Source organism: Vigna radiata, chromosome 9, assembly GCF_000741045.1.
Source record: "Vigna radiata var. radiata cultivar VC1973A chromosome 9, Vradiata_ver6, whole genome shotgun sequence".
In the NCBI taxonomy this organism is placed as follows: Eukaryota; Viridiplantae; Streptophyta; class Magnoliopsida; order Fabales; family Fabaceae; genus Vigna; species Vigna radiata.
Window position 1 is genome coordinate 6,857,265 of NC_028359.1, and position 15,001 is coordinate 6,872,265.

General features: G+C 31.7%; 1 protein-coding gene across 1 annotated transcript; it reads left to right on the forward strand.

The window, feature by feature from the left end:
* The first annotated feature begins 227 nt into the window (after window positions 1–227).
* On the forward strand, window positions 228–6,442 carry LOC106774222 (DEAD-box ATP-dependent RNA helicase 8). The gene is made up of 10 exons (XM_014661136.2): window positions 228–871; window positions 2,224–2,284; window positions 2,885–3,119; window positions 3,653–3,891; window positions 4,273–4,524; window positions 4,605–4,785; window positions 5,113–5,201; window positions 5,291–5,364; window positions 5,438–5,565; window positions 5,953–6,442. Exons 1-9 carry the CDS (start codon window positions 591–593, stop codon window positions 5,514–5,516), a joined length of 1,491 nt encoding a protein of 496 aa, XP_014516622.1. The 5' UTR covers window positions 228–590; the 3' UTR covers window positions 5,517–5,565; window positions 5,953–6,442.
* The last annotated feature ends 8,559 nt before the right edge of the window (window positions 6,443–15,001 follow it).

Below are 15,001 nucleotides of genomic sequence, written 5' to 3' on the forward strand. Positions count from 1 at the left end.
ATGCACAGTTAGTTTCTCATTAAGTAAATAATTTCTCTATTATGATGGGAGCTTATTTTGTTTTGTAATAAAATAAATATTTATTTTGAGGATTGCATTGAATATAATTGAATTGAAGCCATGAAAAAGGAATGGGGAACTTTGGAGAATAAAAGGAAGAACAGGGACCTTAAAATAATAATTGGAAAATAAATAAAGAAAGAGTTGGTATAGGATAGAAAAAAGAAGAGGGAACTAAGATGGAAATTGGAGGTTTCTTCTGCATTCATTATTTTTCTGAGTTTCTGTGTTTTGTTCTCTTCTTCTCTTCCTTTCTAGCTTAACCCTTCCAAGCCAAGATATAAATAAGACAAATTCTCTTCTTTTCTCTCCACGGGTTGAACAACAAGAACCTTACAAAACCCTCTTTCTTTCTAGATCTGTAGGAATTCCCAACCCTTTCGGCTCCGATTTTCATTTCACCGGACAAAACCAAACCCTAACCCTTTCTTGCTGTATGATATCAGATTGAGACGTAGTTTTCGTGTTAATTTGTAAATTCTTTCGGTAGTTTAGGTTAGATTGAGTTTCTTGGGTTTTGAATCGGAGAGATGAACCACCACCACAACAACAGAGCGAGGTACCCTCCCGGAATGGGGCTTGGGAGAGGAGGTTTCCATCCGAACGTCGGCCACAACCCCAACCTCAACCAGAACCCCGGCCTGAACCAGAATCAGGGGTTTCAGCCTCGGCCGTCGTACCAGCAACAGCCACATTACGTGCAGAGGCATTTGATGCAACAGCCACAGCAGCAGCAGCAGTGGCTGAGAAGAGACGCCAATGCCGTCGACGAGGTCGAAAAGACCGTGCAGTCTGAAGCCGTGGATTCGAGGTTCGTGTGTTGTCATTTTTGTTATTTGGCCTCAATTTTTGTTGTGTTGTAATTAGGGTTCGAGTTGAAGTGCTGTCTTTGTTGTTTCTTGTTGGTTCTTTATGGTTTATTGTGGTGTTTCTGCAATGTGCTTGCTTGATGATGTTTGTTGTTCCAATGGTGGCCTGAATTGTTACCGTTGTGCATTGTTCTGTACTGTTAGATAGCCACTATAGTGCTATTGTGTTGTTGAGTTTTTGGGAACCATGATTGTGGCTGTTGTGGATGTTGTGTTTGCAGCATACGTCCTGCATCCTCTTGTCATCTTCAACAAGGCTCTGGCCTGTGAAACTTTTGAGTAATATTATTTCAATTTTATTTGCATGCAACATTAGTTTGATTTTTATTTTCTATACAAACATAATTGTGTATATGTATATTATTTCAGCCACTAAGTGAATGTGACTTGTGGTATTTGCCCACTATGTGTGGTGGATTATTGGTTTTCGGCAATATTATGCATTTGATAACAATGGTATTGCTGGAACTTTTATTCTTTTAGTGTGTCTAGATCAGAGATCCCTTTGTCTGTTCAGCCTGATCATGAAGTTTTGTTCCCAGCCTTCTTTCCATGTTTCTGCCTGTGTTCTTTTCAGAACTGAATTGTTCATCATTTTTACTTTGTTTTGCATGATTCATTGTCTGTTCGGTCAACCCTCTGAATTTTTTTACTAGAGTGAACAACTCATCATAAGAGGAATTGACATCAATGATCTATTTTTATTTGGTAAGACAATTTTGTTACCCTTAGAAGTTGTCACCACTTTCCTTTTTCTATAGGCAATTGGTGTACTTCTTATTCATTTATGCTTGTTAGATACTTGTTTTCATATATAGTTTTTTCATTAACTTTCAGCATTATCACTAATGCATGTGTCCTAAACTTTATCATTGAAACTTTGGTCAGTGATTTGGAATTTGAATCTTGAAAATTGACTAAGAGGAAAACAGTGACTGCACAAACTTAGCCCTATGTATGGTCCCTCACCAAAAAGAGATGCAGCCATTTTCTATTTCAAATGTGGTCTGAATTGGTGTCTCAGAATTGAATTAAACGACATAACCTGTTATACAATTTTAATAATGATATTTGGAAAATGTATTATTGTGTATATGTTTTATGGTAAAAAATATTTAAACCGTTAGTATATTAATGACAGAGTTATTCTCGTGATATTATTGGTTTACAATAGGTTATCACAATGTGTGATTGTTTTCTTTTACTACTAGATGAAATTATTTTTTTTGGGTTCTGTTATTCCAAAAGAAAAGTGTTCTCATGTTACCATCATTTTCTTTTTTTTTCCTGTTAGTTCACAAGATTGGAAAGCAAGACTCAAGATTCCACCAGCTGATACACGCTATAAGACTGAGGTAAGGTCATGGAATACCATCATGTTATACCTCAAGTTATTGGTTATGTATATTTTGCATGAATCACATCTTTGAGATCCTTGGTAACACCTTGGTTGTGATATTTCTAATTCTTACTTTTTGTTTCTGCACATTCTTGTTAGTATGGAGCTGTTTTTCATACATTAATATATTATAAATGACTGATGAAAATCATTCTTGTCATAGAATGTAACTGGCACAATATCAATGTATTCATGTCTTTTCTTAGTGCCTTGTACTCTATTAGACATTTGGTAATTTACTATCTGCTATTTAGAACACAATTGTACCTGTAAAATTTACAAACTACTTGAATCATTTATGTCTCGTGTAGAGATTGAGATGTATTTAGTTTTATTCCTTGTAAGTAGTGCAGTCAGTGGCATATACCCTTAATGTTATATTTCTGAGTGTTATGTTATTAGATTTTACATATATTTCATATATTCGAAAGGTATAGTAAAATTATACCATTCACAGATCAGTCATTTTAGCTACTATGATTGTGGGGTTTGTCTTTATTAACTTTTCTTACATATTTACATGCTAGTCTTGATCTGCTTCATTTTTTCTCTCCAGGATGTAACAGCAACAAAAGGAAATGAATTTGAGGATTACTTTTTGAAGCGTGAGCTGCTCATGGGGATATATGAGAAGGGTTTTGAAAGGCCTTCTCCCATCCAAGAAGAAAGCATTCCAATTGCTCTTACTGGCAGTGACATTCTTGCTAGGGCTAAAAATGGAACTGGCAAAACTGCTGCATTTTGCATTCCTGCGTTGGAAAAAATTGACCAAGATAATAATGTTATTCAAGGTTTGATCTGTTTCTCCAGTCCACAATTCTCATAACCTTGTTGAAAGAAATGTATATACTGATGTTTCAATTCAATAAGCATGTCCAGTAGCCTGTAGTTGATTGTAAGCAGTGTTCTACTAAAAAAGGAAAATGGGATTGGCACTGGTAAGGGTCAGCTAGAGTCGCATTAACAAGCTGAGCAAGGGTGCATCGAGTTTGAACATTGTTAAAATAAGAATTTATTGCTATACTCTTTATTCTCTACTAAAAGCTCTTTGTGTATAGACACAAGAGTTTGGAATTTCAACTAAACTAATGGATACCCTGTTTTGCCAAGTTGATTCCCTTGAAAAGTTATTTTATATGAAGGACACAATTCGATTTTATTGCTATAGTTGAAAATAGTTGTGATATATGATTGTGGCATTGCTGAATCATGGTTTAATTGTGCATTATCTTTAGCTATTTCATAGTTGTTGACTATTTGAAGAAGCAAGATGATTGGCTTTACATGTTCTGAATGTTTTCTATGTATTTTTTATGTCCTGCAGTTGTTATATTGGTCCCAACCCGAGAACTGGCTTTGCAGACTTCTCAAGTGTGTAAAGAACTTGGAAAACACTTGAAAATTCAAGTTATGGTTACAACAGGTGGTACCAGCCTGAAAGATGATATAATGCGCTTATATCAACCAGTTCACTTACTAGTTGGAACTCCAGGAAGAATATTAGATCTTGCTAAGAAAGGTGTTTGTATTATGAAAGATTGCTCTATGCTTGTTATGGATGAGGTAAATATATTTAACCTGGATGACATTCGTCTATCAAATTTCTTTGAGAGTAATGAACAGTTTGTAAATATTTCATATTTAAAAAGGTTTAGGAAGTAGAAACTGAGAATAATGATTGAATGTCATTACACATGATCTGATGTGCATGCATGTTTTAAATTTTTGTTGAATCTCCTAAACATTGTCAAGCCGGTTGTAAAAGGAAATGCCTGTGTTAATTGATCTTCTCATTTGTGTTTTAAATATTGACAAAATATTTTTCTCATCCATCATTTGTGTATGTTCGTACTTTCTGTGGTATTTTTAAGGTTTATGTTTTTTATTTGTTACAGTTACTTATCTATGTGAAGCTTTACATACATAGCATTCTGTGTTTGTCAGGCTGATAAGCTTCTGTCCCCAGAGTTCCAACCTTCTATAGAGCAGCTGATTCATTTTCTTCCTTCAAACCGTCAAATCTTGATGTTTTCAGCAACATTTCCGGTTACTGTAAAGGATTTCAAAGATAGGTATCTTCGTAAACCTTATGTCATCAACCTTATGGATGAACTAACTTTGAAGGGTATTACGCAATATTATGCATTTGTGGAAGAGAGGCAGAAAGTCCATTGCTTAAATACTCTATTTTCTAAGGTTTGCTTTTTATTTGTTCTCTTGGTTTTCTTATATGCAGCCTGTGAATATGTTGATGATGTTGATGTCTTCTATTTCAGCTGCAAATAAACCAGTCTATCATTTTCTGCAACTCAGTGAATCGAGTAGAACTCCTTGCCAAGAAAATCACAGAACTTGGGTATTCATGTTTCTATATTCATGCAAAGATGTTGCAAGACCATCGTAACAGAGTGTTTCATGACTTCCGCAATGGTGCATGTCGAAATCTTGTTTGTACTGGTATGTTACTGATACTGTAGCACAACCCTAATAATGATCACATTTTTCTCTGTTGCATGTGAAGAATAGCTATCCTACCAGTTATGGTTATGTGCAACATTTGTTAGGTTTTGGTTGATTTCTTTTTTCGGATATTATATTCTGTTTTATTCTCAAAAGCAAATTTAGTTATCATTAATTGAATAATCTTTATTTTTTTGGTGTTGTGCTCTTAAGTCGTGGTATATTAATTTCTGTGTTTAATCAAACTTTTGGTTAGATATTATGCTTTTACGTATATTGTAATGATTGAAGTTTTTCATGCTTCTTTATGTGAAACAATTGCAGATCTTTTTACTAGAGGAATAGACATTCAGGCAGTTAATGTTGTTATTAATTTTGATTTTCCCAAGAACTCAGAGACTTACTTGCACAGGGTATGTATAATTTGTGGTCACTTCTCTAACTCATTTTCTTGGATACTAGTTATCTGTAAATGATCTAAAGGGTGCTCTGTTGATGATAGGTTGGTCGTTCAGGGAGGTTTGGGCACCTTGGGTTGGCAGTGAACTTGATTACTTACGAGGATCGCTTTAATTTGTATGTAATTTACATTTGAATGATTTTTTGAGATACTCGCTGTAGTTTCTGATGCATTTTTACTTTCGTTCAGATATAGGATTGAACAAGAACTTGGAACTGAAATAAAGCAGATTCCACCGCAAATTGATCAGGCAATTTATTGCCGGTAATTGGTTGTAAATACCAGGATTGTGTTTACAATTGTGGCTAATAGCAGTGGTGAGTGACATGATTTTTGTTTTCCGTATTTATGATGCGAATTTTCTAAATCCAAACTAGAGCAAAATGTGGAAATAAATATGAACAATTTGAAGTCTAATAAGAGCAACTTTTCCAGGAAGACAAATTATTTCTTTATCGGAAAAGGACTTTCATATTGTAATTAATTTCTATCAAGGGTGACAAATCCGTTGTGATAAGCCAAAAATATGTGGGTGTTTTTTTTGTCGTGAAAATTCAGTTTTGGCGTATCTTCATTTTTATTAAATTTTGATCAAGTCTTTTTTTCTGGATACCTTGTATTAATTGTGGTATATGCCTGCTTGTTTTAGCTCAAATATGATTTGTAGCTGCTGTTGCTGATGCTGACGTTTGTATTTCTTACAGGTTAGTGTGACTGGGACACAAGCAGGTGCATGGGAGGATTTGCTAAGCTAGTGAATAGTGTATTATTGGACCCTGGCATGAGAGGATGCACTTTCAAAACTGGGTATTATTGGGCCCTTTATTGAGTGCTTTTCGATAATTCTGGTTTTGAGAGCCCTGAAACATTATTGGAACATTTTGAGTTTAGTTTTGGCTTTTAACTGCCAGATAGTGACTGGGTCCAGTTTGGGTTTCCGTTAATTACATTTGCAGATTATTGTCATTACATATTTCAGTACTCTAGTTTTATATTATGGTTTAGGGATGGATGATATACCTTGTTATGAACATGTCCCTTCCCAATCCTATTATGCTATCGGTCTGCAATTATGGTTTGTTTCTCTTATAAATTGTGGATTCTTAGCGTAGAAATCTCAAGCTGGGCATATGGTTCATGCTGGTGATGTTAATTGCCTGTCGCCAGGATTTTCATGGCCATTGCCGTTGAAGTCTTGAAGGCCTTACCAAGTTTCTGGAGCCTTTCTTTTTGGTTGTTTATAGTTTTACGTTGGGATCCTAATCGATTTTTAATTTCTTGAGTTTTGAAGCCACATGGTACTCAAATGCTATCTGCTTAGTGGGTGGTTTCTTATATGTTCACGGATTTTTATACCCGTGGCACTGCTAGAATGCATATTTTCTTTTAGGTTCATTTGTTTTTTGTTTAAAGTTTTTTCCTAAAACAATTACTATGTTTTGGCATGAAATCTATCAATGAAATGTTTTTTCCAAGTGGTTTTAAAATATTATTACAAGCTCGTAAAATTATGGGTGTTTTGTTTTAACTGTTATTGAGTGATTTTTATTAAACATGTCTGAAGGCAATTTTTAGAAAACATTCAGAAAATAGAACTGTTTTATGTGTTCAGATTTAAGACATTTGGAAAAACTTAAAAGATAGTATTAGTCCTTTCAACGGGAACTGAAATTTTGAAAGTTGGAATAGAAGATGCAGGTGCAAAATGAGCCTTCCAAGTTAACTATCTCCTATAATTTTGCAGGATTTTACAAAAATTAAGTTTTGGACCGAGCCTTCCAAGTTATAATTTCTTCATTATAACTCAGTTGATTCCGTAGTCCTTATTTTCTCTTGTTTAATTATCACACCTTTAAACTCATTTTCTATTTGGTTGATGAAGTTGTGATGATCAGAGATTTTGAACAAATTACTGATGATAGAGAAAATCTGAGAGCAACCTTTTCTCTTAAGAACATTAAAATGCAATGTTGGGATGTGTTTTTTGCCAACATTCAAAGATTGATATCTTTTGAGGTAAGTCTCCAAACAAAATAATTTTCACATATAGCTAGGAATTAAATCCTTTATTTTTCATTGATAAGGACTAAACTGTATAATATTTTTCTCAACTTTATTGTTTTTTTGGATGAATACTACAAGCAGTGCATTGATTATTCACTCTGCTTAAGTATAATTTCCATAATATGAACACACATTTTTCGAAATGATACAATGTTTGACATACTTCTTTAACACTCTCACCACGTACCAATCGATACATTACTTTAACTTTTCATATACTTAACAAAATTGGAAACGATACTTTGATACTTTTAGATACAGTTTATGTGGTTTTTTAAATGAATTTTGAATATTTTATTGCGATTGCTGACGAAGGAGTTATTTGTTCAAGCTGGCTTTCGAAATTTGAATGGCATTAGAAAAATTGTAGCATTTCGCACTTCTGTTTCTACGTCCCTTCCTGATATTTTTCTTTGCTTGTGGTTTGAGTCCATCTTGTTGTTGTGGATTTATTGCTTTCATTACATTTCCTTGTCGTTTCATTGTTTCACGCTTGTTCCTTAGCTCGTGCTTATTATCCTTGTTAGTGAACTCCATTTCATTAGTTGCAAGTATGATACGTATAAATTAATTTGGTTGTTGATAATATTTTTAATTTTTTTGTTATGGTTAGGTTAAATTAAAGAAGTTTTATTTCTTTTAGGAGTTGGTTTGTTATTAGAATTGAGATTGTGATATGTTTGGTGATTTCAATGTTATTATTGTAATTGTTTATTTGTGAATGATATGTGGATATCTTAATATTTGGTTTGTGTGTGACTTTGATGTATTGTAGTCGAACAAAGTTTCAAAAAATGTGAAGTGTTGGTTCATTGATATATGTTCATATTGATATATTTGTGTTATTTTTTTAGTATTAGCTCATTGAAATTAAAAGCTAATTAATCAAAGTAAATTTTCAATTAATTATATTTGAAATTATTATCACCAATCAAAGTATATTCTCAATTGATAGCAAAAACCCGTTTAATTATATGAAAATTTCTAAATTCAATCAAAGTAGATTCTCAATCAAACGTAGAAACCCTTGAACTCATATGATTAATATGCATGTAGACTCAAACACCTTATAATGCAAAAATCATTGCTTTTAATATGATTAAGAGATGAAAGACATAAAAAAAGAATAACTTAAATCACTAATCAAAAGAAACAGATTCATTAATTCAACTTAAGCTCAGAATCCATGATGAAATCAGTGGAATAGCTCTAGAAGCTTAGCCCTTCATGAATGGAGTGAAACAAATGGTAAAATAAAATTGAGAGGAGTGATGAATGCTTACTTCCAATGGAGGAGTCTGAGAATGAATGAGTTATGATTTCTGCCTCCCTTGGGTCTCTTTATATAGGTTTGATTGTGCTTGGATTCTTAATCTTCTGTTGATAAACTCTTTTATCTTATATCTAATATACTTCAACCCTTTTTATTTTATTCAAAATTGCACAGAAGTCCAAAAATTTCCTCTAATTACAATTTATTCTTTTCTTTCTTTTCAAATTTGCATATGAGCCCTGAATTGACTAGATTGGACCAACTTTGACCAGAGTTTAGGATCCAATGATGGTCTATTTTATATATTAGATATTTAAATTTAACCCTTTTAATCATTCAAATGTTAACTTCGGCTGTACCAACAAACATTATAACATACAAGAATAATTTATGCACTAAAAATCACTTTTTACGTCTTTTTAATTCTCAAATCCAATAAATCCAATTGTCACAAGTTTACTTTAAATCAATCATTTAAGCATAAAAATCTCATCAAAATTTTGAATTTTAAAACATAAATGTGAGCATAAATATGCATTCATCACTATTAGTCAATTATTTTTTCAATGCATATCAGTTTTGTATCAAACCTAATAGGATTTTTTTTTCAAAACAAGTTACTAGAACGAAATAGTTAACTATGTTATTAGTCTTTTTTAGTCACGTTAGTGATGAAAAAAAAAATTAAAGACCATTTATGGACCACAAGTCGTTTATAAAATACAATAGTATTAGAGAATAAATATATATCATAATACATCTTAAATACTTGTCTTAATAAATTCTCTTTGTTAAGACAAAATCGTCTATACGTCTAGACGCTCTCATGTTTTGAAATTTAATTAAATAACATTAAAAAAGATAAGAATATGAAAACACCGTTGACAATGTGAACAATGTTAGAATCAACAAAATATACTTATACTAAACTTTACAATGATGTTAGCAACATTAACCAATTGAGACCCTTTTTCCTCCCATACCATGCAAATGGAGTTTTGACGTGACTTGTATTTTTTCATTCCATAAATATACACATCCAATAGCATGGAAGTGCCATATATTTATTTTATTCTTTAGTACTAATGAAGCATTGCACAAGCTCCCAACCAAATATTCATGTAGTAAATTATCCTAGTTATATTTACCTATACTTTATAAGTCATTCACAATTTTTAAAAGTACGAGAAAAAATGTTGCATTTCGATTTTGCAGCAAAAACTCATATGCCTAACAAAATATAAAAGCTACATAAATCTTCTATAAAAACATCTTCATGTTCTTCCAAAAAAAATCATATATCACATTTACATGAACTATTTTCAAACAAAAATACTTCCTACATTATTTACATGAACCTCGTTTAAATCAATTTTATCTTCAACTATCCTCAGTCTTAATCCTGGACATAGTATAATAAATTAAATCCAATTAATTGCGTCAAAGTAAAAACCACCCATACTACATAACTCAGTTAAAAGATTCCTACTTAACTTGATAGAGTCGTTTAACACAATAAACACCTAAATAATGTGCCTCCAATAAGTGTTTTTTATTCCACAATTAACTTTTCATTCAAAACACACAAAAATTTTGGTTTGTAGGAATGATAGAAATAAATTTGCCATTACTCATGGCAGAAAAAAAATAATCAAACTAAGGTTAAAAATCTTAAGCCACATAAAAATGTCTATGATACAAATATATATACTTTCGTGTCACGATTATATTCATCAATTTGACCACTTTTATTCATAATTGTTATCCTTACATAGCACCTAGAACTAACACACTACGTCAATGACAGATGATAATGACGATTGAAGGATATAGACATTTCGTTTTAAAGAAAACAAATGAAAATGTTGCCAATCATTTCAGTAAGAGCAGATCACATTTTCGCCAACTAAGTTTTTTTTTTTTTTTTGTACTGGATCAATTGAGAATGTGATATTGCAATTTGGAATTCCAGCATAGACAAAAAACGTATTGGTAAATAACTTCAAAAATAATTCAAAATTCAATTTAGAAAGATGGGCTTTGTTCATATAAATAGTTGTTCTATCCTCCGACAGGGATGTTCAATACTATTAAATGCTCTCAAATCATTCACAAATCATTTTTTTTCCAATCTCATCTTCTCTTCAATAAAAAAAAAAAAAAATACTTATTTTCGTATTATTTAGTTCAGAATTGATAAGAAAAAAGTTTTTAACCTTTATTGTTTTGGAATTTATATATTGAATGCATGTTTTTTTTTTCATATAAAGTAATCCCGAGTTGTGAATTTTAAAACTTAATAAACAGAATCTTACTTTTTAGATAACGCTTTTGAAAAATCTAATTCAAAAGTTATGCTAAAAAAAAGAGTATTATATATTTTTTTTAGGTTTAATCTCTTCATAATTTCTTATTTTTATCCTAAATCTTAAATAGGTTTATTTTTTTTTTGCGTATCAATTGGATCTCTTTTATTATAAATTTGATTCAATTAGAGGTCTGCCATCAAATTCACCAAACGGTAGTTTAATACTTAGTTACGTAGTATTTTTATTAAGTTTTTTTAAAGAACAAAGGTAATATCAGATTGAGAGAAGGACAAAAATGGAAGATGAAGAAAAATGAATTCCTTTGTTCGAGCAGTATCCAGAGAAAAAATAATACAACCCAACCATCATTAGAGGAGTCAAATCCTTAAGGAAGAAAGGCACCACAGAATGAAATCAACCCAGCAAAATAAAGAACAAGTAGTTCGAGCAGTATCCAGAGAAAAAATAATACAACCCAACCATCATCAGAGGAGTCAAATCCTTAAGGAAGAAAGACACCACATAATGAAATCAACCCAAGCAAAATAAAGAACAAGCAGTTCGATCAGTATTTAGAGAAAAAATAATACAACCCAACCATCAACAGAGGAGTCAAATCCTTAAGGAAGAAAGGCCTCACAGAATGAAATCAACCCAAGCAAAATAAGGAACAACGAGATGAGAGGATTAGTCATCAACCATCAATAACGGCACTCAAGTCGCCATTGAGAAGATGAAAGACGCAGACCGCGATTGGAGGTCACCGTGGTGTCGTCCAGCAGCTAGGGCGTCAAGCCATGATGGTTCGTGAGTGAGAAGGGTTGAGCCGCGGTGGAGGGTTTCCCTTCCATTGTAGACGACGACGACAACCGTTGGCCTTGTTGAGGCGGCGAAGACGGGACGTGGAGGAGCAAAAGAGCTTCTCTCGTGCGGGAAGAGGAGGAGGAAGGTTGGGCCTGGAGTTGTGACCTGCGGCGACCCTAGCAGTGGTCGATGACGTTGGCAACACCCATCTCGCAGCTTGCGGTGGCTAGTCTTGTTGGCGGTTGACGGGGAGATGAGAGAGATTCTCTCGCGATTGGGTGAAGAGTAAGAAAAACGGCGCCAGTGAAGACAACAAACTTCGGTGTAGGCCGACAGTAGTTTCGGCGGCAAACGTCATCGCCGATGACGCATGGACCACGACAGAAATGGGTGCCCCTAGGTTTTTCGTTTGCTTTGAGGAGAAAGCCTCTGCAATGTCTCTGAAATTAGGATAAGAGTATGAGAACCTTGGATTGGGAAGCAAAAGGGCTTTGGCCTGGCTGGTGATTCACTCTTGTTCATCTTCCACTTTTGCCCTTCCCTTAATTAGATATTTGATATTATCTTTGCTCTTCAAAAAAACTCAATAAAAATGTCCAACTTAAACAAAGATTTAACTACCTTAGGTGAATTTGACGGTAGGCCTCTAATTGAATCAAATTTACACTAATAGAGACCCAATTGATACGCGAAAAAGAAAAAAAGACCTATTTAAGATTTTAGAATGTTAGATATTGTGTTTCCATTCGTTGTCGGGCCGCTATTGGGCCACCCAATTTCTACCATCACGCACGAGATGTCTATACCTCGACATGAAGGGGGTGTGTTGGAAGTCCCACATCGACTAGGGATAAGGCCAAATTATAATCGGCGTGAAGAAGGTGTGTTGGAAGTCCCACATCAATTAGAGATAGGGCCAAATTATAATATATAAGTGAGGTGCAAACCTCATCTACAAGTCGATTTTGTGAAGTTGAGTTAGACTTACAAACCCACCTTTTAATATGGACCAAAATAGAAATTTCTAGTAAGATTAAATTTTTTTATATTGTGAAATGTTAGAAGAAATATAAAGTGAAGAAAAAAAAGTTGGAAACTGCTTTTGAATGATGAATGGGGTCAAATTTCATATACTAATTCTAGAAGATATACAATATTCATGGAGTGATTTTTGTTAAATTATAATTAACTATTTTATTATTATTATTATTATTATTATTATTATTATATATATATATGAGAAAAATATGTAGGTATCTATTGATAAAATTCATGAAATATTATTATATTCGTAAATAGTGAATATTTTAATACTTGTGTTTATAAATATGTTAAATATAATATTATTTGTACTTATAAATATTTATTATTAGAAAAAGTAAAAAAAAAATAATTTATATTTTATTAAATTTAATTTAATTAAAATAAAAATTAATTTTATTTAGATTAAATTTGATTAAAATTAAATTTTAATTTATATTATATTTTTATATAATTTTTGTAATTTTATTTTAAACATTTATATAATATATCTTTTGAAATACTTACATATATTTATGCATACTTTAGATTTTAAAATATTCATATATATTTTCTAAATAAGTATTAAATAAGTAAAGGAGTAATTTTTTTCATGATCGAGTAAATACTATCTATATCCAACATTGTTTATTGTCCTCCATATATATATATATATATATATATATATATATATATATATATATATATATATATATATATATATATATATTGTTTGTTGAAAATTGTGTATTATTTTTCTTATTCACCACTAATATAGCTAATCCCTTGCGTTGAATCTCTCTTACCTTTTATTCCTAAATACAAGAAGATTATTACACGGATTCTAGTTAAGTAACCACATTGAGAGTCATAATTTTTCCTTATTCGGCCATTATTCATTTTACTACCAATTTTTATCTGCATAATGGTTTACATAAACCAATTTTTTACTTTGATCTTGTCTCTGTTCACAAACTAACTAATTCTTTTGATTGTAAATTTATTTTCCTAATAAACACTTGTGATATATATATATATATATATATATATATATATATTGTAAATTGATTTCTTTACTATATAATATACGATATATATCTTCCTTGAAAATATTTAGCATGCTAAAATACATAACAATTTACACAAATACAACAATTTATGGACAAAATATATATATTTTTTTTAAATTTAGTAGCAAAATTGGACTTTTTCATATTCTAAATTTTGATACATTTTGTTTTTTAAATTTGAAAAATAAATAGATATAATCATTTTAATCTAACGACGTCATCTTTTTTACATGTTAAATAGTGTTCTAGATTGACGTTTCAATTGAAATATGTCAAATAGTGTAAATAGCTCAAATGCAAGTCTAAAACGTCATTTAACATGTCCAACTATATATAATTTAGAACTTGGATGAATTTTAATTTTACGTCCAAGTTTACAGAATAAAAACATATTTAACCCTAAATCTATTATATCCAATGACAACATTCAAGACAAATATTTATATGTTAACATGATTAATGAAAATAGATCTCTACATATACTTTTTTATTTATGGCATTATATACTACTGCAAGAAAACCTTTTTATACAGTTAAAAAAAGTTTTTTATATTGGTTGCATAATTGTTATAAATATATGTGATATAGAAAGTGCTACTTTTTATACTGGTTAAAGTCTCAACCGATATAAAAAGTCACTTCCACTTAAAACTGCTATGAACCCACAAAGGATCCCTTGCGTTCCAAATTCAGCATTTGAAAACTTATGAGTAGTTGTTGTAATTGTTGACAAAGATACAATGAGCTTAAGTGCGAATTGGAGAATGGTAAGGAACAAGCCTCATTGAGAGGGAAAGGCTTGCCAATGGTACAAATCCATGGTTGCAAGGATTGTAGATCCATGGTTGCAAGCTTATAGACAGTCGTGGTTACAAACGATGTGGTGGTGATGATGCTCAAAGGTCTGCAGATGTGTAGTGTTGGGAGTGTGAATGAAGTAAGAAAGTGCTCACATATACTGGAAGTGTGAATGAAGGAAGAAGGTTTTCACATGAGTGTTGTCGTTAGGATATGCAAAGTTTAGGGCTTCAATGTATCCTAACTTAAAAAAATAAATAAGAAACTACTTTTATACTAATTATAACTAAAACTATTATAAAAGGTTTTATTCTTTATTACAAAAATGTCACTAGTATAGAAAGTTTTATTTGTTTATTACATAAATTTTATTGTACAACTTTCTATATTAATTATAACTAAAATCGATATAAAA

Coding starts and splice junctions, on each gene's coding strand:
- LOC106774222 (XM_014661136.2), top strand. CDS start 591: ATGAACCACCACCACAACAACAGAGCGAGGTACCCTCCCGGAATGGGG. Junction 4,525..4,604: donor TAAATACTCTATTTTCTAAG/GTTTGCTTTTTA, acceptor CTTCTATTTCAG/CTGCAAATAAACCAGTCTAT. Junction 5,365..5,437: donor TACGAGGATCGCTTTAATTT/GTATGTAATTTA, acceptor ACTTTCGTTCAG/ATATAGGATTGAACAAGAAC.